At 28.6% G+C, this 27,872-nt stretch overlaps 2 protein-coding genes across 2 annotated transcripts in view; one reads left to right on the top strand and one right to left on the bottom strand.

Annotated features, from left to right (window-relative positions):
• LOC135927464 (uncharacterized) overlaps nt 1–12,475 on the bottom strand; it is a 105,197-nt gene extending 92,722 nt beyond the window's left edge. Inside the window, exon 1 of the mRNA XM_065463456.1 lies at nt 12,464–12,475. The gene's annotated coding sequence lies outside the window, so the exon portion shown is untranslated. The remainder of the gene's footprint in view (nt 1–12,463) is intronic.
• LOC135927462 (adenylosuccinate lyase-like) lies at nt 9,891–27,701 on the top strand. Its single transcript, XM_065463454.1, has 12 exons — nt 9,891–10,041; nt 10,080–10,283; nt 14,950–14,994; nt 15,041–15,120; nt 15,760–15,931; nt 17,420–17,466; nt 17,606–17,696; nt 18,692–18,761; nt 19,077–19,315; nt 24,431–24,520; nt 24,794–24,970; nt 27,542–27,701. Exons 1-12 carry the CDS (start codon nt 9,904–9,906, stop codon nt 27,668–27,670), a joined length of 1,482 nt encoding a protein of 493 aa, XP_065319526.1. The 5' UTR covers nt 9,891–9,903; the 3' UTR covers nt 27,671–27,701.
• Nucleotides 27,702–27,872: the final 171 nt, after the last annotated feature.

Below are 27,872 nucleotides of genomic sequence, written 5' to 3'. Positions count from 1 at the left end.
AAATAATTTGGAAATTGAAGAAAGGAAAAATAGTAATAAATTAGTGGTTAAAAATAAGGGGAATGAGTGGCCCAGGGCAAATATACAAATTTGTATTATACCAAATTTGGTGAAAAAAGATATTAATTATGATGAATGTCCGAGGGTGAAAATTAATGTGGGAAACAAGGAAATTGTAATGTTATTAGATACGGGGGCAACTATATCGGTAATGGGGTATAAGGAATTTTCAAATTTATGGCCGAATGAGCAATTAATAAATGATAAAATGATAAATAAACAGTTAAATGGAACTGTAATTTCGGTTTTGGGGAAAGTGAATTTACCAGTGTTAGTTATACAATTTTTGGATTTGTGGATAATAAAAGAAGTGGTTGGTGCGATTTTGGGATGGAATTGGATATCTAAATTTGGATTAGAAAATAAATTTTTGAATATATTTCAAGGGAAAAAGGATGATAAAAACATTGAAACGTTAGAAACATCCGTAAAGGAGGTGGATATTAAAATTTCGGAAAATAAATTGGTGGAAAATGAAATTTTGGAGAATAGTAAAATGGAAAATATGGGAAATGATAATCAGGAAAGTTGTGATAATGAAATAAATGGAATTTCGGAAATTGGAATATTAAAAATCGAGGAAATTAAAAATATGAGAAATGATTATGAGGAAATTCAGAGAAATGGAATAATTATAAATGGAAAAATGGATCAGGAGGAACCTGATCGTGTGAATAATAAACAAGCTATAATATAAGAATCTGGGGAAAATATTAATTTGGATATTGATGATATTTTTGTGGATGTAGAGATGGATAATATTTTGGAAACAAGTGATGAAAATTTTAGTTTTGAGGTAGACAAAAAGTTGATTTCAAGAGAATCGGGATTGGAGGATAGTTATATGAGTGGAGATGAAATTTACAAAGATTCGAATTTAGAGAGAGAAAAATTGTCTGTGGCACAAAATTTTCCGGTGAAATTGGTGAGAAAAAAATAGAAAATGAAAGTAAAGAAGATTTAGTGGTGTTAAGGAAGGCAATGGTTAATTTGAAGAAAAAATATAAAGAAATTTTTGTTGAAAGATTGGGACGTTTTATGAAGTAGATATACGTTTGAAAGAAGGGTATATTCCTCAATATTGTGCTGTTAGGAGGGTACCGTTTGAATGGAGAGCAGAAATGGAAAAAGAATTAGATAATTGGTTAAGAGATGGAATAATTTGTCCCATTGGATATAGTGAATGGGCACCTCCATTAGTTCCGGTAAGGAAAGCTAATGGTAAGTTAAGGATTTGTGCGGATTTTAGAGTAACTTTAAATCCCCATTTTAATTATTACATTAATTGGAATAGGAATATCTTAGTCTATTTCTAGTTTTAAGATATTTGTTCGGGTCATTTCGAGTTATGATTATTAAAATATTTGTTCGGTTCATTTCGAGTTATGATTATTAAAATATTTGTTCGGTTCATTTCGAGTTATGATTATTAAGATATTTGTTTAAGGTTCATGAAAAAAAAAACTGAGATATAGTTTGGTATATGTGTATATATATAAATGAATAGTTAGAAGTATGTAAAGGTAAAAGTAAGAATTATCTTAGTATATAGTTCGGTATATTAAAATGAGATACATATAACTGAATATGTTGATAGTTCGTTTGGTTTAACAAAAATGTATATTGCAGGTCATCTTTTGTTTTATTAAATATTTGTTCTTAAGGGATGAAGCATATCGTGGTTAATAGTTGTTTTTTTTTGTGTTAAAAAAAAACAGTTGAGAGATAAAAGGAAAAGATGATGAGGGGATATAATTTATAGTAATGTAAATTTTGTTAACTTTTTAAATTGATAGAATGTTGAGATAAGAAATCAATTCATTTGGTAGAAAGAAATTAATTTATATTTAACGTAAAAGTTATAATTTTATTATTGAAGTGAAACATATGCACCGAGAAATAAAAGAGTTGATAAAAAAAGGGATAAATTTAAACAACTTATGAATTATTATTGAAAAAGTGAAATTTATGCAGAAAGAGATAAAAAGTTGATTTACAGAGGTTTGGAAAGTATATGTTTTGATATAAATAATGAGGGTGGTGAGTGGATTAAAAAATGTTATTTGTTTATCAAATTAATTGTTTATTATGAAAATAATAATTAAATATAAGTTGGAATAAATAAGAGAAGTTAATGATGTTTAGTAAATAATTTTATTAATTAAAAATTCGGAAAATTTGTTTGGAAAATTTTTTTTTTAATATGAGTGACCATGAACACGTATTACGTTTACTTAAAATCTAGTATCCTGCAGATCAATGGAGCGCAAGCGGGAAGTGCTTTAGCCTGTGCATGGACTGAACTGGCAAGAAAGAGGAACTTGTGAGAAATGGTCAGCCACTAAACCAACCAATGATAAATGTGCAACCATCCTTTCATAGATCAAGGATGAATGTTCAGCAATTGTTCAACAGACCTATATTCCGTTTAACTTGTTTTTCCTGTGGAACAGAAGGACACAAAGCAGCTAACTGTTCAAGCAATACCTATGTTATCAACAATAATGATAATAATAAATATAAAGTTTTCAATGATTCGAATTTTGCTCATTCTAACACAATTCTGGATCGTTTGGATCGTTCTAACGTAATCCTGGAGCCTAAGCAAGTACTCCTGAAACATGTTTTGAATAATCGGAAAAATTTTGGAGTGCGTAAGACGCTTATGAAGAAACCAATATTGCAAAGGAAAAGACCCGACAGTTTTTCTACTAAGATGAATGTAGGTGATAAAGTACAACAAGAATTTGCAGAAATGGGTATAACTGAAGTTAATGAATAAAAACGAGCATTATATATTATGAAATGTAATATTTTTTTTTATATATATTTAGTAATTTGAGAACGCCTCTTAAAAATAAGGGAGGTGTTCTAGGTATATGTACATTATTATTATTGTTATTAATTTTAAGAAAATAATATTGATTTTTTTTATGTATTGGATATATTTTATTATTATTGATTCATTGTTAGATTTTAGTGTTTGAAAAATAAAAGATTTTGTTTCTTTCGGTTTGAGTATAATTTTTGTCTTTGGTTTGAGTATAATTCGTTTTCTGGTTCGATAAGTATAATCCCAAAAATATATAAAATCTGCTTTATATATAATGATCTTTTTACATTCTAATTATATTATCTAAGCACATACATTTGCCAAGTGAATTTATAAGGGACTTCTGACATGTTTAGACCAATTATTATATGGCAATCATAAAAAATATTACCTCTAAACACTTTTCTCCCACATCCTCTTCCGCTCCCCATCTCGATGTGATGTCTGGTTAAATTCTCCCATTCTCTATGATATCTCAATTTTAAGTCAAAATTCCCAACAAACAACAACCATCTCTGCAATCTCGGTGACATCATTGACTCTTTATTGTCCTTGAATAAATGTATCAACAGTTTGTGGTCCGTATACATTACAAAACGACCTACAATTAAATACTACATTTGGTCAATCCCAAAATAACCGCCATAGACACCTATTCAATCACCGATTATCTAGATTCAGCATCCCGGAATATTCTCGAGAAGAACAACACCGGTCTCTCTATTCCATCCATCTCATGCAACAATACCCCGCCTACTCCTTTACTCGATGAATCCACCGCCAAGATCACTTTATACTTATTGTTAAAACATATCAAAATTGGTTCTTCCCCTGTTTTCCTCTTCAGACACTCAAACGCAGCATCTTGATTATCTCACCACTCTAATCTCACCTCCATTTTAAACAACCTGTGCAACGGCGTTACCACTTCATCAAAATTCTCATAAAAACCGATGGTATTAATTTACCATCCGTATAAAAGATTGTACCTCCGCTTTACAATCATATTTTTAATTCTAATCATATTCTTATTCAATGGCAGCACTTTCCTCACTCACAATTGCAAATTTGCATTCGAAAAATCCACTTTCAATAAATATCTACCCCATTAAAACTCTCTGTTCTATAAAATTTGCACGCATCTGTGGCTTCGCTACTTCGTTTCACATCTCTTGGATATCGTCCATCTCTCTTTTGCATAATTCGGACTTCCCCAAAACATATTCCCTTTCACATTTTCTTCACTTTCATTCCAAAACAATGATTTATTCTCATCCACTTCTATATTGTCTTAACCTTCCATTCATTCATCATTTCTCCTGGAAATTTTCTTCTACTCATATTCCTTGACCCTCTTTATTATTTTAAATATAATTTCCTCTTGGACTGGCAAAAATATTCCCCATGAAACAAACACTCTTCAAAATCATATTTCGAACCCATGCTCGTAATCCAATTCCATCCCATCACCTGTTCTACTCTCCTATTAATTATCCACAAATCTAACACCTTGCATCCTTCAATTTTTACATAGCCTATTTGCACTTTTCCATCATCTCTATTTCGGATCCATCCAACTGCCTCACTCGTCCTTAATTATGACATTATTCGGCCATAGTCTCCTAAAATCTTCATATCTCATCACTGAGATTGCCGCTCCCTTATCGAAGAACATATACACCATCTTCCCATTTATATTAAACCACACCTTCGGTATCTGGCCTGCAAATTTTTTACTATCATCTATTTTTCTTCTTCCCACTCCATTCTAAACGCCTTGGTCTGAAATCTATTTTTCTCTCAATCATATTCATTTCCTATCACAATCTTTCGCCCAATGCCTTTCTTTTCGGCATTTGAAACACACGATTATATATTCGATATCCATTTCTCCTTTTGCTGCTATCTCCGCCATACTCCTAACATTAATAGCATTCGAACTCTCTCCTCTCTGTGAAACTTCCTTATCTACCCTTCCAACTCGGTTTTCCGCATGCCCCAACCTTCCACATTTAGGGCATCTTATTCTATTTCTTTTACGCGGACAATACGTTGAAATATGTCCCCTTTATCCACATTTAAAACATTTATTATCTCTACAATTCATAGCTCCCCTGAAACCACATTTAAAACAAACAATACCTCTATACCTATTACCTTCCGTTCTAAACCACCTTGACGACTTTCTACAACCTAATCTCCATTCTTCTATCTTTACCACCTTTCCCATTTTAACTCATTTAAACCTTCATTACTTGCTAATGCAACATCTTGTGCACAGGCACCACGTTACCCTTTTATATCCATCCTCAGGGCCATTGTGTCCTTCAATCAACAACGACTTTCCCAATATTCTAACACTTCAGTTTTGGCGATCCCTGCCAAAATATAGACATCTTAACTAAATCAGCAACACCACCACTGCTCATAGTATATTATACTGTACCTCGACATATTTAATTATTTTAAAGCTCTTCATTGAAGTTATGATATATTTAAATACCAGAGATTTTTTGCTAATTTATATAGAAATAATTTAATTTCGCACTAAATATTTTTAAAAACATTTTTAAATATTATTTATCAAAAATTAATAAATAACTTTACTAAAAATATTTTAACTACTTGTAACGTTAAACAATACGATATAATTAATAAAATTAACACTAAAATGATACAACAATACATCACTTCACCACCAACTTCCATTAATCACGGTCAACAACTTCAAACTTTTTCACTACCACCTCCAATAATCACGGTCAACTGTTTCACAATTTTTCACTTCCATTTTCAATAATCACGGTTAAATGTTTCGCAATTTTTTACTACCATTTCCAATAATCACGATCAACTGTTTCACAATCACGTTCAATAATCACAGTGTTCCAAAATATTTCCGTAAAAAATATAGAATATCAAAAGAATTGGTTTAAACCTTATTTATGGTCAATGCACCTGGATGTCCGCCCTTTCTCCAGAATGAACTCCCAAAACAATCACAGAAAAATATTAATGATCTCTTATTAAAACGACCTTTATTAAATTCTAATAATAATTTTAAAAAGATAAAAAATTGAATTAATTTTACATTTTTGCATTCCTTTTATATGGAAGCTACTAATTGTAAAAAATAATCCAAAACAATAAGATAAAAATATTTTAAAAACTTTAAATACCATAATCATGCTTAGAAATCATAATTATCACTAATAATAAAATTATTTAAAATAAAAATGACCAAAAAATTGTAATACATAATGACTTCACAAAAATCAAATTTTATAAATATCTAAAATATAATTTAATTTTACACAGAATGATTCTACAAATGTTTACACTCAACTATGATACTTTCCCTGTTTGTCCATTCCTTGAGGTCCCAACAACTCTTTGAACACCTCTTGTGGAATTCTTTTTCCATCCTTTGCCAAGTTGTTGTTGTTGTCAGTGGACACCCTTGACCATTGTTTGTTCCACCATATTTTCATAATTACCGTTCTTCTTCCTTCTTCTTCTATGAGTTACCGTGAACATTAAATAATTACTTTCCTTTTTTTATATTTTATTATACAAAAAAATCTTCTGACTCCCACTGGAAACATCTTCCCACTTATGCGACACACGCTAAAAATACTCTACCATTTCGTATATGACACACGCCGAAAATACTACATTACCTTCTTACCCTTTTGGGGAAGACCACATGTTCATCTGTCGTGTAGTGACCTTAACCTAATAAAAAATTTAACTAACCTCCTGACCTCCAGCTCCAACATTGTTGCTTTCTGGGGACCATTCCTCTACGTACATGATCTTCATGCTGTACACCCACCTTCCCATCCTGAAACCTTATTCTACTCAACTTTTCCCAATACTTTGCATAAGGTAAGAACCCTCTATAGGTTCATCAGTGAGTTTACGAATAAGATATCCGAGATTACCTGAAGGAGGTTAAAGCACGGCTACCAAATAAGGCTCAGTGAACATATCCAAATATTTTTTAATTTTGTATAGCACTTTTTGAGCCAAGATTTGTAGGGGCTTGGGGATCAATACAGGAATAGGCCAAAACTAGAAATTGACCTCTCTTCCAAGGAATTTGGGTAATACCATCTGGATGTTTTCAATCAGATTTAAGAAGACCACTTGGTTCTAGGATCAATGGAATATCTCAGATTTAATAGCATGTTGAATAATGGAATTACAATGATTATGTTTAGGAATACGTCCTTTGAATGAACGGCAATGCAGGCCATGTAGTATCTTCGAGTAAACAGGAGCATAACATTTAGAACAAAGGTAAGATTGGGTAATTGAGCAATTGAAACGGATACTAATGCAGTGGCATTAGTGAGTTCGTTTTTTGGTGATTTATAATTAAAGATTATAAGAAGTAATAGTCTTGAGGAACTCCTGCCCAAAGCCATTTAGCAGTGACTAAAAGAGAGGGCGATCTAGGTGTTGCTTGATTCATAATAGAATTTTGACTCCGCAAGCAACAGCCTTGATGTCCCATTTCTTATGTTTTCAAGTGACAGGTAAAGAGATGCCAACAAGAATTCGAGATCTCCATAGATCTAATGCCTCAGTGTACGACGAATTGCCCACACGAGAGTGACATGTAAGAATAGGTTTGAAGCTTCAGACCAAGCTATTTTTCCGGACTTATGTTTTAGGATTCCTTAAGTTAGTTCCTTGATTCCCGTTTCTATTATCAAGGACCAGGATATTTAAATACAGGTGTAATCCTTAAACCGTAAAGAATGCATGGTATATTGAAAACGTTCTTCAATGGGAAAAACGACTTATGAATGGAAAGTGGATGGATATCACTAAATTTGATAAGAGTAAACATCTGAGTTGCCACAAACCGAGAATCCTAAATGAATTAGTTGATCTTGATTAATGACTTAAAATTGTGGGAGTTAATTTCGGAACTATTTAACTGGATGAATTCTGATTTCCTTTAATTGAGAATTAAACTTAAGGAAGAGCCGATCTCTTAAGTTATATCTATCGCTTTATCAACCTCATCAGATAAGCCAGATATTATACCAGCATATATGTACCAGACACGGAGAAAAAAAAGAGCAGGAGGCATTGATTGCCCTGATCATATAGTTGATCCGAGACAAAATAGCAATGGGCCAAGAGGATTACCTTGTTGATTCCCTTCTACAAAAGAAATTTTATATGAATTGAATTGTATAGTGGAAGGATATATAAATCAGGAATAGAAAAATTTACTATATCCAAGGAAAAGAGTGTTCGAAGATTTCTTCAAGAAAGAATACCCAGAGAGAGTATTAAAGGCTAAATATGAGCTGTGTACCGCAGCTTTATAACCACCTACAACTGACAACATCATGCTTAAATTTTGAGGAAATCATTTTGACAACAAGATGCATAAAAGAAGAAGGCATAGCATTGGCTTGATACCCTTATTAAGTTTTTGCAGAAATGAGCCGTGTGCCAAAAAGTATAGACGCAAAAATTGAAACTTCAGCGGTCAAAATTTTATCGCAGAAGTAAGTATGCAAGATGATTGGAGAATGGGAACATATTAATGGAAAGATATACAGGCGAATTCCACCCAGTCCTTGGGCGAAATCACGTTAGAATGTAAGAATGGCTTCTCTAACTTCTTCCTTTGTTAAATCAGTCGCGCGTATGGAGTATGGAAGAGGATAAATAGGATTGATGGTAGAGTTAGGATGTTTGACGCTGATATAGATATCATGAGAGACATCGGTTAGTGAATCATAAATACACGCTAACCTAAGCTCTTATCAATTTTTTAGATATAAGTTTGGCTTTGATCACTAAGGGAGAAGTTATATTTTTTTGAACAATAATTGGAAGATAAAATATCACCACACGATGTTAAACATGGAAGAGGTTCACCAAGAGGGCAAGAATCTTTGCTAAGAGCGGCATCTTTAATTTGTAGAGTTAAAGATTTGGTAAAGATTTGTCAGGTACTTTGAAAATATTAAAGCCATAAAAAAAATCTGAGCCATTTCTTTTCATTGTAATTATGCAAGAGGGAGTAAATGCAATCACAGAAAAATTTAGCCACCATTAAACAAGCATCTTTAGGGATTTGAGTAATAACATTAGGCTTGGAGGTGTCAAAGAATAAGGAGGAGAGAGAAATGTTATATGTAGTATTGTATGTATAAATTACATGTATAATTTCAATATAATACATATTTAAATAATATAGAAATATATGTAGGAATATATGATATTATATTATTTAAATATTATGAATTAATTAGTATATTCGTTAATTAGATATTTATAATGATTATATATAATATAAAAAGATTTATATAATATTTTATATCTTGCCTTATGAATGATGATAATTGTATAAATAAATAAATGTTGTGTGAATTAAAGTATGTAATATGTGAAATTATCCTATTTATTAAAAGTAGATTAAGAACTTACATTTGTGTCTAGTACAATCACGTAAGGTGAAATTTAAGACATTGGACATCTTTATTTAGGGTTAAGAATTTAATTAATATTTTCTAAAAGTTGTATATCACTGATAGTGCATTATAAGAAGAAAGATAGATTATAATTTTTTGGTAATTAAAATGAGAAATAAAAATAAAAATTTCAAATGTCATTAAATTTTATGCTTAACTATTAATTGAAAGAGTTAGTTAATTTTAATAAAGTAATATTTAAGGTTTATGTAAAGTATTAAAGTAAATATTATACCATTAGTTTACCAAGCAATAATTATTATTTATGAATAATTTGAAAATTTAAAATATAAAATAATATATCTAATGCATCTTATATGTTAGAAATTTAAATATCTCACTATACGTGCTTTAGTAGTTTTTCAAATCTAACAAATGTCAATCGGCCTATTTTAATAAAAACTCTAATATATTTGAGGTTTTAGGGTTTTGCTCTCATAACCTTTCTCAGCTAGGTTCATTAGGTTCAAAATTTAATTTTTTCATACCAACCCGTTAAGCATTAAAATGTCTATAGACCGATATGTTTATCAGAGTCCCTTTAGTTCACGTTATGCTAGCAAAGAATTTCTTTATTTATTTAGCGATCATAAAAAATTTTCAACTTGGAGACGGTTATGGATAATATTAGCAAAATGTGAAAAGGTTATTTACCTTAATAACTAAAGCTATATAATCCTAAGGAACTAGGTCTTCATATAACTCAAGATCAGATAGATGAAATGGAAAAGAAAGTGTCTGACATTGATTTTGATTATGCGTCACAAGAAGAAATTAAGGTTAAACATGATGTAATGGCTCATGTTAAAACATTTGGCTACCAATGTCCAAAAGCTGCACCTATAATACATCTTGGCACTACTTCTTGTTTTGTGGGGGATAATTCAGTAAAAAATACTATTATTAAAATTACTTTAATAACTTTATTTAGTTTTTATTTAATGTGGCTATATGTAACATTATTTTTACAAGAAAATATGAATAAAACTCATTTTTTTAAAATGCAAATGAACACTAGGCCATATATAGTGGGAATACACAGATCATCTCAAAAAATATTGTTGGCTTAAATTAATTTATACATTAAATTAGAAAATATTTGCTGGTAACTATTAACTGGATCTTATATAAAATAAATATTGATTAACTGCTCCTATCTCTAATTTTAAATTTAATTCAAAAGTTGTTTTATAAAAAAATTAACCTCAAAGAACAAAATATACATTATTTGGTACTTTTTATGTCTATTTTGCAAAAAAATGTATATTTTAGTTGTTAATCAATTATAAAATAATCATAATTTTATTGTGTTATCGATATTATTTTTTTTTACAAATTTAATTAAAATTTTGCATAAATTCAGGCAATCTAAATATAGGAATCTCTTTCTCAAAATTATTATCATTGTAATATATTGGTGGGACATTTCATTATAGTTAGGATTTAAAATTTTCCAATATATTATAAACCCCAATTTTTTCAAATTTTTATTTACTATTTTTCTTATGATTTCTTTAATAATTAACGTGACTGTATAATTATTTAAAAAAAATAAGACTTATGTAAAAAAAACGTATAGATATTGTTATTGTGAAGATTTCAATCCAATAAAATTCGTTTTTTTATCGTTTAAAATCATTTTAAGGCATTAAAATTTATATACGAGCAATATAATGTAAATTACAAGAAAATAAAATTTTATAAAAAATTTTCTTCAATATACTTGAGATTACTTGTAAATCAATTATAAAGCCATTATTGATTTAAAAGGATGAGCCTATTATTGCATCGAAATGTTCATATATAGCGCCATCTATACTTTTCTTATAACTTATTTGTTTTATTTATAATTACCCATTCACGATAATTATCAGAGAATTATTAGAAAAGTTGTAAAAGAGTAATAGAAAGTAAAAAATTTGGAAAATGAGCTCATAATATATTTGAAATATTAATTTTTAAATTTCTAATGTCGTCAATTCGGCTCGGCGACAATTCAGCGCGACGACAATTTGGCGCGTATTTATTACAGTTGTAATTTATTATAAATTACTTAGTATAAAAATATAAGGATGATTAAATAGAATTTGAATTTTGGTATTATCAATTATTTCTTTATATTTATTTTTACAAAAATCTCAATTTTATTTACTAAATATATATCAAAAAAAATTAACTAATATTTATACCTATTTCTTTAATGGACCATTTTACCACATTATATGTTGATTAGTAGCCAATATTATGTAAGCCTGGAGATTTTGCGCATAGAAGGAAGAAAGAAAAAGAAAGATTTGACCTCTATCTCTAATCTTATATATTATTTTGGCTACAATCTTAATCAACCGTTTTTAAAAATATACCCAGAATACCCCCCTGATAAGTACTATAATGTGAAATCTTAAATCCCCTTTTCACGCCTAATTTTATACAATAAAAATAAATAAATAAAATTATAAAAGTTTAAAAAAGAATATACCCCCCTGATAAATTATATACCCAAAATCTCGGCTTACATAACATTGGCTACTAATCAACATACCTTATGTGATAAATTGGTCAACCAAAGAAATAGGTATAAATATTGGTTGTAAATTTTTTTGATATTACACATTTAATTTTTGATTTATATAAAAGAAAAAATTAGCCTAAGCATAATATTTTTTTTAAAAAGGATTAATAGAATTTAAGGATTTTTAATAAATCTAAAAAGTGAATCAGTCTTAATTTGATTTTTTTTGGATCATGGCTGGGTCTAGTTTTAAAAACGGTCTATTTAAATTCCAGCCAAAATAATATGTAAGATTTGAGATAGAGATCCACTTTCTTTTTCTTTCTTTCTTCTATGCCCAAAATCTCGGCTTACATAACATTGGCTACTAATTAATATACCTTATGTGGTAAATTGGTCAACCAAAGAAATAGGTATAAATATTGGTTGTTAATTTTTTTTGATATTACACATTTAGTAAATAAAATTGAGATTTTTGTAAAAATAAATATGAAGAAATAATTAAAAGGACCAAATTCAAAATGATTTCTATTTAATTAACCTTATTTTTTTTATACTAAGTAATATATAATAAATTGCTACTGTAATAGATACACGCTGAATTGTCGCCGCGCCGAATTGACGTTGCGCCGTGACGTTGCGCTGAATTATCGCCGCGCCGAATTGACGTGCGCTGAAATGTCGCCGCGCCGAATTGATGCTGTGCTGAATTGTCGTGCGCCGAATTTTCCGCGCTGAAGTGACGTGATACCATCATGTACATAAGATGACCAATATTTAAAAAATTTAATTTTGATGCTATCGTCATCATTATTAATTATTAGCTTTATTAATATAGTCAATATTCGAACTTATTTAGCTTTTAATTTATAACTAATTATTTAACATCGTAAAAGGTTTAAAAAAGCCGATTTGTATTTTTAATCTCCATAAATTCTCGGTAATATAATTGTTAATAAGCTAAAATTTTGTTATTGATATAACTAAAACATTGAAAGCGGTCAGCCGAAAATCTCGATTTTCTTGCTCATTTGACATGGAATGACCCTGGTGTAAAATTGTTGTATTTTTTTTTAAACTAAAATCATAAATACTTTTATTAAATCCTTTATCAAATCAGGAGCATTTTTTTTAACGACCTTTGAATCTAACTTTAATAACATTTCTTTATCTGCTTCTCCAATGTGAACACAAGCTTAAGAATAAATCATAATCTCTCACCTAGTATTGTTAAACGACTCGATTTGAAGCGATTTTTAAAAACAGCTAACTTAATATTTTATCCAATAAAACAAAATATTACCCAGGCCTGAACATTTAACTCATAGATGGCACAAATCTTTGGACATATTAACGAAATCTCTAGTTTTGAGCAATATTTTTTTTGGCTAAAATATTGAGTTAGCCCTTTTTTAAAAATAGGCGCAAATCGAGCCATTTAACAACACCTACTTCTATAACATTTTTGGAGCATTATCATCATATTTAACCATTTATATCATGTTTGCATTCAGCTAGTAATGCATCATGGGATACTTTAACATTCTCCATAATAAAAATCTGTCAAATATTTAATTTGTCCTCTTTCAAGTTTTAAGATTCGAAAGAATTTTGCGGTAATAATATTTGCGGATTTGTAAGTGCTGCATGTCTAATCAAGAACCTTTAATTCATTTGAGTTATATAAGTATCCGCAAGAGGAAGATAAAGAGATTTATTTTATAGTGTTCTTCAACTGACTCTATATAATAAATATTGGAACGATGAGCCTGCCTTGCTGCTATTCGAGGAAAAATAATAAATTTATTGAGCTCTGCTTTTGAGTCAATGACATTTAACTACGTTATCTACTTATGCACCAATTTTCTTAAGTTACAATATAATGCTTTCAGTGTTGTTAAATGGCTAGATTTGAGCTGATTTTTAATAAAGGTTAACTCAATATATTAGCCAGAAAAATATTACGCAATCTTAAAATTTTGCTATTAGCCAAATTTAGGCATAGGCAATATTTTTCTGGCTAAAAATATTTAGTTAGCCGTTTTTAACATCGATTCAAATCAAGCCATTTAACAACACTAGTCTTCAGTTATTCTCATGAATCAAATCATCATTTTTTTAAAATATTTTACGATAGTTTTTGCAGTGAAAAAGGTTGCAAATTATTTAATGGGAACATTAAAAATGGTTGATAAATTTAACGCTAAAAAAAATTAAAAATCTCTATTAATTCATAAAATAAATTAGTATCGTATATTTATTTCTGCTATGATGATAAATAAATATTAATTGGAATATGTATATATATGCCATATAACTAAGATTCCTATATTTTTGAAAAATATTTTAGGTATCTAAATTTTTGTAAGGGTGGGGGGTTATCCCCTACCACCCACCTCCATTATATAAAATATATCATTATGGAATTTAACTCATGTGCCAGATTTAGAAGAAAAAAATTTGACTGGTAAAATTGTCATAAAATTATAAAATAATACTTGCACAATCACTTAAAACAGTTTATTTTAATATGTTTAAAATATATAGGCTTTAAATTAATCCAATTCTGAGATATACCACATTTAATTTGGGGTTTCTCAAGTCAACTTGTCTTTTTCACATTATATTTAATTTTTTTCCCATCTAATCTATTATTTAGGATGTAAGATAATTCGTAAAATAAATGATACTCTTAGCACCTCTGTTTTGAAAATGATACACTGAGTTTAAACACATTCGAGGTGATCAGTTTTAATGATATGCGGGTTTTCATTCAGGCCAGAATTCTATAAACAAAGTAAGGGTATGTCCAAAGTCAAAAAATTTTTCAAAAAAAAATGATTCTCGCATTTATACATTATGCTTCCTAACTCGATTTCTTAAATTTCAAAAATAAATTATTTTTTTTTTGAAAAATGAAATTTTGACTTTGGACAATACATAGAAAAATAAATATTTCTTCTATTATAGAACGTTATCCAATAATTGTAAACAATATAATAAACTATTAGCTAATTTTATTATTATATATATTTTTTTAGGATTTGATAATAATGAAAGAAGCATTCGAGTCATTGATCCCCAAGGTAAATCAATAATGAATATATACATTTTTTAAAATTATCTGTACAGCTGGGAGCGTGCATCAATGCCCTCGCGTTATTCGCCGATTCTTGGAAATTTTTCCCTACTCTGGGATTCACTCATTTTCAGTAAATATTACGCCATGACACTTTTAAAAAAAAATTCTTTGAATTATTTTATATACTTTTGAATCATCCTATAATTTAATAAATAATGCAAATGCAGGGAAAACATAGCAATATTAAAATTTTGTTAAGTATCTTACCTTATAGAACTACAGAAATGCATCTATCCCTCATAGTCAGGGCCGGTATCTACAGATACTTTTTAATATTTTGTCAATACCATGAGCCTATATTCAAATTATTTATTCCTCTGAATGTGTAGCTGAATAAATTTTTTAATGAAAAAAGGTAATCAATCATCCTGCATGTAATTAAAAAATTTTAATTATATATTTTTATATTTTAGGGAGAAATAAAATCTCAAATTTCTAAGTTTTTTTTCTTCTATTATAACATAATATCGGAATCGACAAAAGAAAAGTTTTATCGGTGCATATCTGTTTATAGAAAGAAAGAAATAATAAGAGCATAACATATGTAGTAAAATTCTCCCTACCATTCGTAAGTAAGTTTCAGTTCTAAAACCTGTATTCCTTTTCTCTCTGTCATTCTCAGGCTGCACCCTCATCATTATCAATACCCTCCCCCCCCACTCATCCATTTCCGTTATAATGATTTATAAAATTGCTATATAAAAAAAAGACCTGCCCAATTAACAACTGTCGGCAAAAGAGCCTGCTTATGGTTGAGCGACTTGTCTCAAGATTTCAAAAACTTTTTGCGTTTTAAAAATTCTCTCAGATTCAGGGGCGTCAAAGGGACAACCGGTACCCAAGCTTCTTTCCTGCATCTATTCAACGGAGATGCTAATAAAGTTAGATTTATTTTTGTCCTTACAAGTTCAATTTTTTTTTCGGTCCAGCTTGCCCTGGTCCGAAATTTATTTATTATCAGTTTATAACCCCTGCCCAAAATTTAATCTTGATCCCAGCCCGGCTTGGAATTTTTAGTTTGTAAGAATAATTTTTTTTTATGGAGATAAATGAATTAAAAATCAGACTCATCGATATAATTTTTTTTTATCAATACACAATACATTCCAAGTATTTTTTTAAAAATGAAATTTGTATATTTTTTTTAAAAAAAAACCTAGAGTTTATACGAAGTTTTGAAGAAAAAAAGCTATAAGATTTATCCCTAGTTTTTCTTCCCACGAAAATATATTTTTTAATTTAATTTATATATTTTTTCCCTTTATTCTTCGTTAATAAAGTTAATTTTCCGCATACTATTTTTTTTTATAGAATGGGAAAAATTGGAAATGAAATTAGCGCTTTTAATTATATTAATATCCGTTTGATGACGTTTATTACTTAGTATAGTTGGGTAAATACTTTATTTTTTAGTCGTTGCCAATTTTTAGCTAGCCGAAAAATATCACATTGGCCTCAGAGGTTTTCGTAAAAATATATGAGTCAAAATTTGGAAAAAACTAATATAAATTAAAACGCCTTAATATTAACGGCTTTTCTCCGGCACGCGCCTGTAGATTAAGCCGATATAGCTAAAATTTATTCAACTATTGTTATTAGTTGAAAATCAAATATTAACCTTTCAATAAACCAGAGTTTTTTAAAAAGATTGCTCTAAATTCTGAGTCAAATTTTTTGTGATTTTATCGTGAAATATTTTTTTTTATACATAAAAATCACAAAGGGTTCACTTACATAAGATATATTGCAAAAAAAGGATCTGAATATTTAAGGTAAAATTTAATCAAATAATCCTGTCAGCGCATTTTCAAAAAAGTTATATTAAAAAGTCTTCAGAGAATAAAAATCTTTGAAGATTTTTTTTAATTTTGAAGAGAATTTGAAACTCTGTAAATGATTTGAGCCTAAAATATTTTAAACGCTTTCTTATTTCATTTTAAAATTTGAAGATCGATTTTTTTCCTTATAAAATGCTTATTTTAGATATCACTCACTCACTGATATCGATTAAAATGGAAAGTATCGACTGATACCGATGGCAAAAAAAAATTACTAATCGCCGTGTCCTTATCATAAATTTTATTTTGTAAAAAAAGAATTTTAAAAATTTTTTACTCGGCCCGATTTTTTAAGACCAAGGCCTAGTTTCGGACCGAATATTTATAATAATATAATAATACTTACTCTAAAGTTATGAATTTGAAATATTACTCTTCCGGCTTTCTACTTATGAGAAATCTTATCAAGATTAATGAATGCAACTTATTCATATTTAGATATTAAAATCTTTTTTTTGGTGTTTTGGATTAAACAATTGACACTTCTTATGCCTCCTATTTACGAATTGAATTGTATTATAAAAAATTTAGGTCGAAGCGCTCGAAGAAATGGTTACACGTGAATGCGGATTCGAAAGGTATGGTATAAATTTCGCTAATTATAGATTATTTAATATATTACTAAAAATAAAATGTGATTATTTTTTTTTAAATCGCTATTAGGAAAATATATTTGGCAATTAAAAATTTACTTTAAATGATATTATTTTTTAATAGTTATCACATGATATGCGGTCAAACTTACAGTCGCAAAGTAGATTATGAGTGCTTGTCCGTCTTAGCTAGTTTTGGTTTAACTCTACATAAAGTAATACAGCTATTTTATAAAATTCTAAAGATATAGAAATAATAACGCACCTACATTTTTCTCATTTATAATACGGAGAATCATCAATATATATTTTTATCTTTTAGATATTTCGGTTCGTACTTCACTCTTTCACTTTTAAACCTTTTACTTCCAACTAGTTATATTGTCCTTCAATTACGTTCCATCTATCCCCATCATTTATAATATCATTGGCATGAAATAGATCCCATGATGCAACCTCTTGTATCAACTGTGCTAACCTCTGTTTATGTCTACTTTTACATCTAAATTATTGCAACCATTCCCAAGATCCGTTTGATGTTGGATCTATTTGTTTATTTAAAATAGTATCTAAGAAAGTGTTAAATAAGGTGAAACATAAGGCCCAATATCAATGGTAATGGCTAACTTGAAAGAAATCCATAAGTATATGGGTCATACCGAGGAACTAAACTCATTGAACAGACAATGAAGATTCTCTAGAGTTTGCTAGAGTACAAAATTACAATTGGATTAAATAAAGCTTTAAAAATCCCGAGAAATGAACTATTGAGATTATTTTGTAATAAAAACATGCTTATAAACCTGCGTAAGCTTTTGATATGGTGCTGCTTAAACAGTTCTCGATTCAGCTTTCTTTCTCCATCTTGTCACGATAAATGGGATATAATATCAATTGTGGGAGTGGGAGTGCTCACATATAGGCTTATAACTTAAAAAATAATTAAGGTAGATGAATAGGTGGAAATGTATAATAAATCTGATTATCTTGGAAGGCTCACATGTAGGCTTATAAAATAAAAAATAATTAAGTTAGATGAAAAGGTGAAAATGTATAATAAATCCGATTATCTTGGAATCGGACGACTTACTGATAATCAACTATCGTTGTTGAACAAATAGACTGACTATACCTAAGGATTGAAGAAGACGCATGATTTTGAATCATATATTATTGGCGTGTTTTAATGTTATATTATTTATTTTTTAAGATGTGTACCGACATACGATTGCTGGCGCATATGAAAGAAATCGAAGAACCTTGTTCCAGAGACCAAATAGGTAATTTGTGCTGTTAAATCAACTCGGTAACAAGTTACATTTTTGCGAAATAACTAACTGGTTACTGAAAAAAAATGCAATTAATTAATTTTTTTAAGGATGTAACTTGTAATTGGTAACTAGTTCATTTTCTAAAGTAACTTTTAACAATATTAGTAATTTGGATAGCTTATAAATAATCGAATGAAATTCACGCTGTCTTATTCTAGAACACTTATATCCAACACAAATTTTATCTTTATTTTAACTATTTGCCAACCCGTCCATTTATTTATTATCACTATCTACATCAAATATCGCGCTGACATTTTTTAGGCTCCAGTGCCATGGCATACAAAAGGAATCCAATGTTGAGCGAAAGATGTTGCGGTCTAGCTCGTTTTTTAATGAACCTCTCTCAAGACGCTCTCGGCACGGGATCGGTTCAGTGGCTTGAGAGAACTCTAGACGATAGCTCAAATAGACGACTATGCCTACCCCAAGCTTTTCTTTGCTGTGATACCATTTTGATATCCCTGTACAACATTGTAAACGGATTGCAAGTTTACCAAAAAGTAATTTAAATACATCAAATCGTATATATCTTTATTTATTCTTTTTTTAAGACTTGTTAAATATATTTACTCTTAATGGCACGTCTGCTATCTCTATATTATTGCTATGGATCATTCCATATAAACTGACATTCAAAAACGAAATTTTCGGATGACCATCTTCTATTAAACGAATTTTGATAAGCAAAATGAGGTGAATTTAACTAAGACTTATTCGAATTTTTAGCTTTCGAGGATTACTAGAAATTCTAGGAGTCAAATTAGGAAAAATTGTCTATTTTTATCATTGATATTTATTTATTTAAGTGATTTAATAAAAATACTGCATGATTTTAAATTAAAAATCTATATTGCAATTATTTTTTTATAAAAAAAGCATTCAATAAAGATAGAAAAGAAACATTTTTTTTATCAATTCTCTGCCATTTTGTTTATTGTTCAAGATCTAAAAACAATTATATAGGATAAAAAATATAAACCACACCTTCTCTAAATTTATTTTTTTAAAAAATCAGCTTGAGTCCTCACGACTTTATTATTAAAATCAAGAAAAACGAATTTACTGGGAATAAATATTTTCCCGCCATATAATAATGTTTTTTAGCGTATTTTATATAATACCATCGTGTAAAGTCAAAAAATTAATTGATAAAAGTTTTGAAACGATGAAACATTTATGTCAATCAATAAAAGAAAATATTTAGTAACAGATTTTTTTTCAGGCTCAATTTTCTTAATAAAAAAAATTGATATCATTCAAATATATCTTGATTTTTATTATCCTCAAAAATAATATTTTGACATTAGAAATTCTTGGAATTTAGAATTTAGAATTTATTATTAATTTTTCTACGCTCATGCAAATTAATTTTTATATAATTTTCTTGATTTTGTTTGACCCCTAAATTGTTGTAATTAATTACATTTATTCCATTAGGAAATCATTTTAATTATTTGCTTCTGCTATTTTCTTACCAGATGAATAAAGCAAAAACCAATTCATCTTAACAGGGGCGAACTGGCAACGCTACGGCCTCGTGGGCATTTTTTTTATAGCGGCCTCCTCATTTATATGGGAGCTTCGCCCCCATGTCCTCATTTTGCGGGCCTTCGGCCCGCTTTTGCCCGGTCTTCGACCGAGTTCCCTAAAATGGCTTCTTCGATTACATGATTTTTATTACTTCTTATTTTTGAAAATAAGTTCAAACGATTTTCATTTTTAATAAAAAAAGGAATAGTATTACACGATAATCATATATTTTATTTAAAAAAAATGCACATCTAAAATCACACTCAATACTTTATAAAATATTCATTGCACATATATATTTTATATTAGATACGATATTTCACTATAAAATCAAATTATACATCACATGTTAAATATAAAAAAAATAGATACTCAATATACCAAATCAATTAATTACACATATAAAATTATTGCAGTTAATACAATATTACAGAGAATAAAATTATAGCAGTTATACAATTTTACAGAGAATATAATTGCTGCACTTAGGCACCGATCATATTGTAAATAGATATTAATAAGATCCAAATAAAAGAATAAAGAAAATATATAATTTTTACGTTAATAAATCTCTCATTAACTTTGAACCTTTGCGCAAATATACAAGAATATCTTTTAGTTCAATCTGCGCTAATAGTTCTAGTTAAAATGACATCATTAAAAACGCTTCTAATTTTTCTTGGTCATTACTAGCTCTCAGCTTATTTTTATAATTTTTAATTTACTAAATGTTCTCTCGTAATTAACCTGCGTAAATGACAAAGTTGTATTCATATGCAAAATAAATTAGTGTCACTTGTATGCATATTGTATCTTTTAAGAATTTCATACCGCATATTAAACATTTGTTACATTTATTATCACTCTCTGAATTATTATCATATTGTAAAATCTATCGATTCCTGAGGACGTTAGTGTTTCATTTAAATTAGAAGGCATTATTTTGAATCGATGTAATAATCGATGATATAGAAAACTTAGCATCTTCTATCATTTTCCATGCGGACATAGTACTTAATTTTTAGTTTGAAGATATGACATTGACGTCATTATTTCAAAAATTTCCAAATATATTATAGGTGTACTTAGAGTCTTAGATTTACATAAATTAACTAGTTTTTGCTTCAAATGATTCATTATCCAATCATATGCGTAGCCAGGGGAGGACAAGGGAAATTCCCTTTTCAGAAATTTATCACTTTTTGTGAATATCATTTTAAGCTAATAAAAAATATCCCCCTTAGTCCTCTCCCCACTCCTTGACCCCCAAAAATGTATGCATATATCTTAAACAATAATTTGAAAGAAAGAATGTAAAAGTTGTTATATTTTTTATAAAACTATTCTTCATAATTTATATATTTTTGGAAAAAAACATTTATATATAAAAAAAGTGAACCAAAAATGTTTTTTAAGAAATGGAATATAAGTCAAAGATAAGTCTTAAGACAAAAGTTAAAATTATTATTATTAATAATAGATCCATAAAATTACTAAATAATATAATAATCAAATAAAAATATTTATAAAGTGAGTAATTTTTATTTATTTATCTTAATAAAGTAAAATATAATTATAAAACTATTGATAAAATTAAATCATAAATTAAATAAAAAAATTAAATCACATTACAAACAGTGGAATATTATATGTCGTAGATTTATAATATCTAATTTATCAATTATCATATGACAATCAAGTAATTTTTATCAATAAGCGAATTATATATTTCACAGAAAACTATAAAATATTGATAAGGACATCAGAAAATATATTTTAAAGACATTGTGGGATGAATAATATGAAGATTAATTTTTAATATCTTTTTATTTAAAATAAATATATGGCGTTAAATAATTGAATGCAAATTGTTGCTATATATTTTATCAAGAGTATTGATTAGTAAAATTTGTTAAAATATCAACTGTAATATATTCTCTAACTATCAAATATATCTATAAAAGTAGAATTTTACTTAGTATTTTGTAACTTATTCTATATAATAGAGGAATATCAACTATATGTCTACTTACTTTTTATAAATAAATTTCTTATACTTGTTTGGAATAAATTATTACCATGCATTTATGTTATGTTAATGTATATACAAATGATTTATTATATTTTATATAAACTAATAAAAATATATTTTATATAAAGTAATAAAAATATATTTTATATAAACTAATAAAATTCATATTTGTTCCAGGCTTATTAAAATTAACCTTATATCTTGTAAAAATATTTTATGACTATATATAGACTAATTAACCCGGTCGAAGGCCGGGCAAAAGCGGGCCGCCCTTAGGAAAATCCTGGCTACGCCTATGTATCCAATATAAATTGAAGCATTATCGTTATTGGGAGCATGCTCTCTTTACCATATATCCATCTAAGGGCTTTTTCACGTGCCCCACTCTAACCTATTTTTTGCAGCCTTCTCAACTTATTTTGGCCAAATAAATTATTCTGTTTCACCCAAGCATCCTTCCTTTTATCTTATTTACCGACTTGGATTTTATTTGATTTCAATGAATTAAGAACAAGAAATGTTGGCTATATTATTTTTACAATAAAGCAATGTATAAAAATATAATAAATAAATCAAAACTTAGCCTACTCTAATCAAACGGAAGCGTTTTCATTCATTTGAAAAAAAACAAGAAACGTGGTAATGATGTACAACGTCAAGCTAAATTATTGATATTTTATGCAATATAATATATGACAATTCTCAAGGAATGTGATATTCAAGTCATAGAGATATTATTAAAAATAAATAAATGATAAGAGAACCTCTGCTCAAAAATCAACATTTTCTTGCGGCCTCGTGGGCAAAATGCCCACCTGGTCTTCCAGTCCACCCCTGCATCTTAAAAGATATCCCATATGTTAATATTATTTATTTTTTTTTAAAATAAGAGATGTGCAATTGACCTTTTGCTTCAAACTAGAAAATCGTTATAAAAATCAGACCAAAAATTTAAGCAGTATACTACCGCCAATGATCTCTAATATACTTTTATTATTTTCTTTCGCATGATTTAAAAAATATATTATAACATAAACTATATTAAAATAGAATATACAAAATATGTGAAATATTTAAAAGAAATATAAAAAAAACTTATAAAAGAACAAAATATGGTACAAAGCGAGAAGATAAGAAGTAAAAAAAAGTCTAGGGCAGCTCTTTGGAAAGTAGATTACCATTTGAGCAAATATCTGAGAAATTCTTCTCGATGTTCTCTGTGAGTTTGCTGATTTGAGAACCTTGATTTTTGAAGAATAGGAATTTAACCAAGGTAGTAAGTTTGGAGTCATTCAAAATTTCTGTATATTTCGAGATTTTTTGAGGGCTTGGTTAGAGAGGGTTAATACAAGAGTAATCCTATATCAATAATTGCCCTCTCCTCCACAACTAATCATTACACATTACAAGTTGCTAGAGAGAAATGATTTGAAAAAGATAATGCTGGTATAAAAATTGGAGTTTTCATTAATACTGATTTCATTTTGCAAAAAATGCACTTTTATTCCAAGATATAAGTGTTGGATGTAAAAATTTGTAATCTGTAAAATAAATTATTGAACCAAATTTCTAGTGAATTTTTAAAAGATTTTCATAAAATGTAATATATTTAATTTGGTTGTTTTATAAAGACAAATAGTTCTTGAAAATATATTATATTATGCAAATTATCTTTTTATTTGATCCGAACTATAAGAAATTTTATTCATATAAAAAAATTATTTATAATCTATTGCCTACTAAATATGAATTAATAATTAAAAAAACAGTATTCTCTCAGCTAGATGGCGTCATATTCTTAATCTTTCTATCGATAAAAAAATAAAATTATAAACAAATAATATATAAAATTTAAACTATATTTTTTATAAATTAATATGCTTATGAAAAAAATTTCATTTGGTTTTGAATAAAAAAAAACTCCTACCAAGCATTATTTATATAATGGATCCATATAATTTAAATTAACCTGTAAGAAACATAAATTGGTTATATATTTTTTGACTACTTTTTAATTTTTAAAATTGAGTGTGAAATTTATTATATCAAATAGGTGATAGAATCCAATATTCGCAAAGAGTTACCTTTTATGGCGACGGAAAATATCCTTATGGAAATGGTTAAAAGAGGTGGAAATAGACAGGTTATATAATATGTTAGTTTTGCCTATTCAATAATATTATAAATTTGATTATCTTAAAAAAAATTGTATATTTTTGAGAATGATTATAATAATTAATTTTATACCAATAATTAGCATATATGAGAAGTGAGATGAGGCTAGGGTGTTAATCAAATATGGGTTCAAATAATTGTCCCATTTTAATGGAAGTACCTAGATATGACATTTCGAAAATTTGGACAATGGCGCCATTGTATTCTAATTAATTACCGATAATTTAACCAATTTGTTTAGGATTGTCACGAAAAAATAAGAGTGTTGTCCCAAGAAGCTGCCGCTAACGTCAAATTACACGGGAAAGAAAATAACTTAATGTCACTCATACAGGAAGACCCTTATTTCGAACCCATCAAAGATTCTTTACACGACATATTAGACCCTAATAATTTTATCGGTTTAGCTCCTCAACAAGTTGGATATTATATTTGTTTGAATCTCCTTTGTTCAAATTAAATATTATACCTAGGCAAAGCATAAGCATAATTATACAATTAATTTTTGTTATCAAAACTTACAATATCTTGATTTATAAAAAATTCTAGGCTACTATTAGGGAAGACTGAGGTTAGGTAAATCCCGGGTCTTGGCAACCTCCTTAAACTTATTTTTAAATTAGATAGACTAAAAGGTTTAAATTTTATCCGAATATAGCCGTATTAGTTGCAACTATAGGCAAAATATCTTTTGAAATAATTAATTATTAAAAATTTTATTGTAAATTTAAAAGATTTTTAATAATTGAAAGAATTTTAATTTTTTTTTCTCTTTAACTTTCACCTCTTATGGTGGTAGGCTCCTTCAATATCTCTCTCCACTTTATGTTATTCATAATACTATCTCTTTTGTCTAATTTATACTTCTACATATTGGCTCTAACTTTATAGCTCCATTGAAGTTTTGGCCTTCCTCTTTTACGTTTACCCATCACTTCCTCACCTTATTTCCTATGTAGTTCATAGGCTCTCTCATTGTATGCCCATAGCACCTAAGTCTGTTTACCATTATTTTAGTCTTAATGTGTACTACCTTTAAACTTCCTAGTATTCTTGTACTTCGCACCTTATCCTTTCTTGTTACCCCAGCAATCATCCTCATTCTCATCTTCATAGTAGACTTCTCTCGTCTGATTCTTTGGTTGGCCATTTTCCGAACTATATAGAATAGTTGGTTGTACTATGGAACTGTATATTTTTCCCTTCAATTTGTGTGGGATTCTTTTGTCAAAGAGTACTCCAGATAAAGATCTCCACTTTAACCACCCTTGATTAATTTTACTCTTTATCTCTTTCTCTATTGTGCCGTTTTGTATAGCGGAGCTCAAATATTCGCAGCTTTCAATTGCCGATATCTGCCATTCATTTATATCAATGCTCTCTGTTTCATCTCCTCCTATCACCATATACTCCGACTTTTCTCTATTTACTTTTGGTTCATGCTTTTCTAGGATATTTATCCAGCTCACTAATTTTTCTTTCATTTCATCCTTGGATTCGGCAAGTATCACAATATAATCTGCAAATATCATATTCCACCGGACTGTTTGTGGTATAGACTGTGCTAATACATCTATTACTGTTATGAAGAGAAGTGAGCTGAGAGCCGACCCTTGATGAACTCTCTCGGCTAGTGTGAAGCCTGTTGAAGTACCAGTTGTGCTACGGACCATTGTATGGCCCATATACATATCCTGTATTATTCTTATATATTTTTTGGGAACCTTTTTGTAGCGTAGCGCCCACCAGATAAGTTTTCTTGATATTCTATCCAAGGCCTTTTCTAGATCGAGAAAGACCATGTGAAGCTTTTTGTTTCTTTCCTTTTATTTTTCGCTCATTTGCCTAATTGCGTGGATTGCATCAGTTGTTGATCTTCCAGGCATAAAACCAAACTGAGTCTCCTATTTCGATTATGTCTATTAACCTTTTTTCTATTATTTTTTCGTAGAGTTTAAGACAGTGTGACATTAGTTTTATTCCCCTGTAATTTTGACAATTATGTAGATCCCCTTTATTTTTGAAGAAAGGAACTAGATAGCTCTGCCTCCATTTTTTGAGGGATCTCTTCATTTCCCAGTATTTTATTTTACAGATTTGTGAAGAGATGTATTCCATCATCTCATAGTGCTTCAAGGCTTTCTATTGGAATATCATCTGGACCCTTAGCTTTGTTGTTTTTGATATGCTTGAGGCATGTGATTATTTCTTGTTTTGTTATTGGTTGTACAAGGTTTTGTTTATTAAGTTATATAATAAATTATAGCAAAGTTTTAACCTTCTTTTATAATTTGAGAAAGTTTTATATATATTTAGTTTGTCTAGATATTATTTCAATCCTGATTAATCAATCTAGAGTGGCCTGCTAAACCATACACGTCAATTATGGCAGTTAATATAAAAATATTTAAAAATCTTGGGAAAAAAATTTCTTGGTTATAGCTATGTATATTTGATATTTGGGATTTATGCCAAGAAATCAAAATCTTAATCTCTCCTTAAAATCCTTATTTTTATATGTCCAAAATGTTTATTAAATTAACCAAATCTAAGGACAATTTTTATATATAAATAAATTTCAATTTAAAAGTATTTGAACAATAAAATAATAAAATTATTCCATGCTTATCATTATTAATAAATAAAAATGCATTTATTATAATCTAAAAAACTAAAGGTTAAGGAAGCCCCTTGCAGTCATTTACCCCGCTTTTGGGGCTTGTTGGGCAAAATTTAAACTTTTGCAAAAAAATAAGTTTTTTAAAATATGATTATATTCTTAAAAATATTTGTAAGGCACCTTTATAGATTATAGTTATATAGGTAATTCATATATTGTTCTCTATAATATCTAAAAAAAACAAGGAGTTCTGATTTTGCAAAAATCGTTTCAACTAACCCCAGTCTCCCCTACTCTGTTATTTTTTTTTATATAAAATGAATAATAATATAAATTGTATTTTATTCTTCAACACTAACCACACAACAGGTCGAAAAATTCTTGAAGCACGAAATTTATCCCATGATAGAACCCTTTAAATCGGAAATTGCCAACATATCATGCAAGGAGGGCGATAATAATGGGCAATCATCATTAGCGAATTCATTGCGTTTTTGATAAATTATTAAACAAGGAAAAATAACCCTAATTTACCCTTTAAATTTATAGAAAAAAAAAGATTAATAAAAATCGTTAAATGTGTCTGCCTACTAATCGCAAATTTGTTTTTTTTTTTAAATGATAGATATTTAGTTGCTATTCTTTAGCTAGATAAAATATTTTAAGATCTAAACATCGTGAGAGAGCGCATAAAATTGAT

Source organism: Gordionus sp. m RMFG-2023, chromosome 3 (assembly GCF_954871325.1).
Source record: "Gordionus sp. m RMFG-2023 chromosome 3, tfGorSpeb1-WG-v2, whole genome shotgun sequence".
Taxonomy (NCBI): Eukaryota; Metazoa; Nematomorpha; class Gordioida; order Chordodea; family Parachordodidae; genus Gordionus; species Gordionus sp. m RMFG-2023.
The sequence above is the reverse complement of the archived record's forward strand: the minus strand, read 5'-3'. Positions and strand labels throughout refer to the sequence as shown.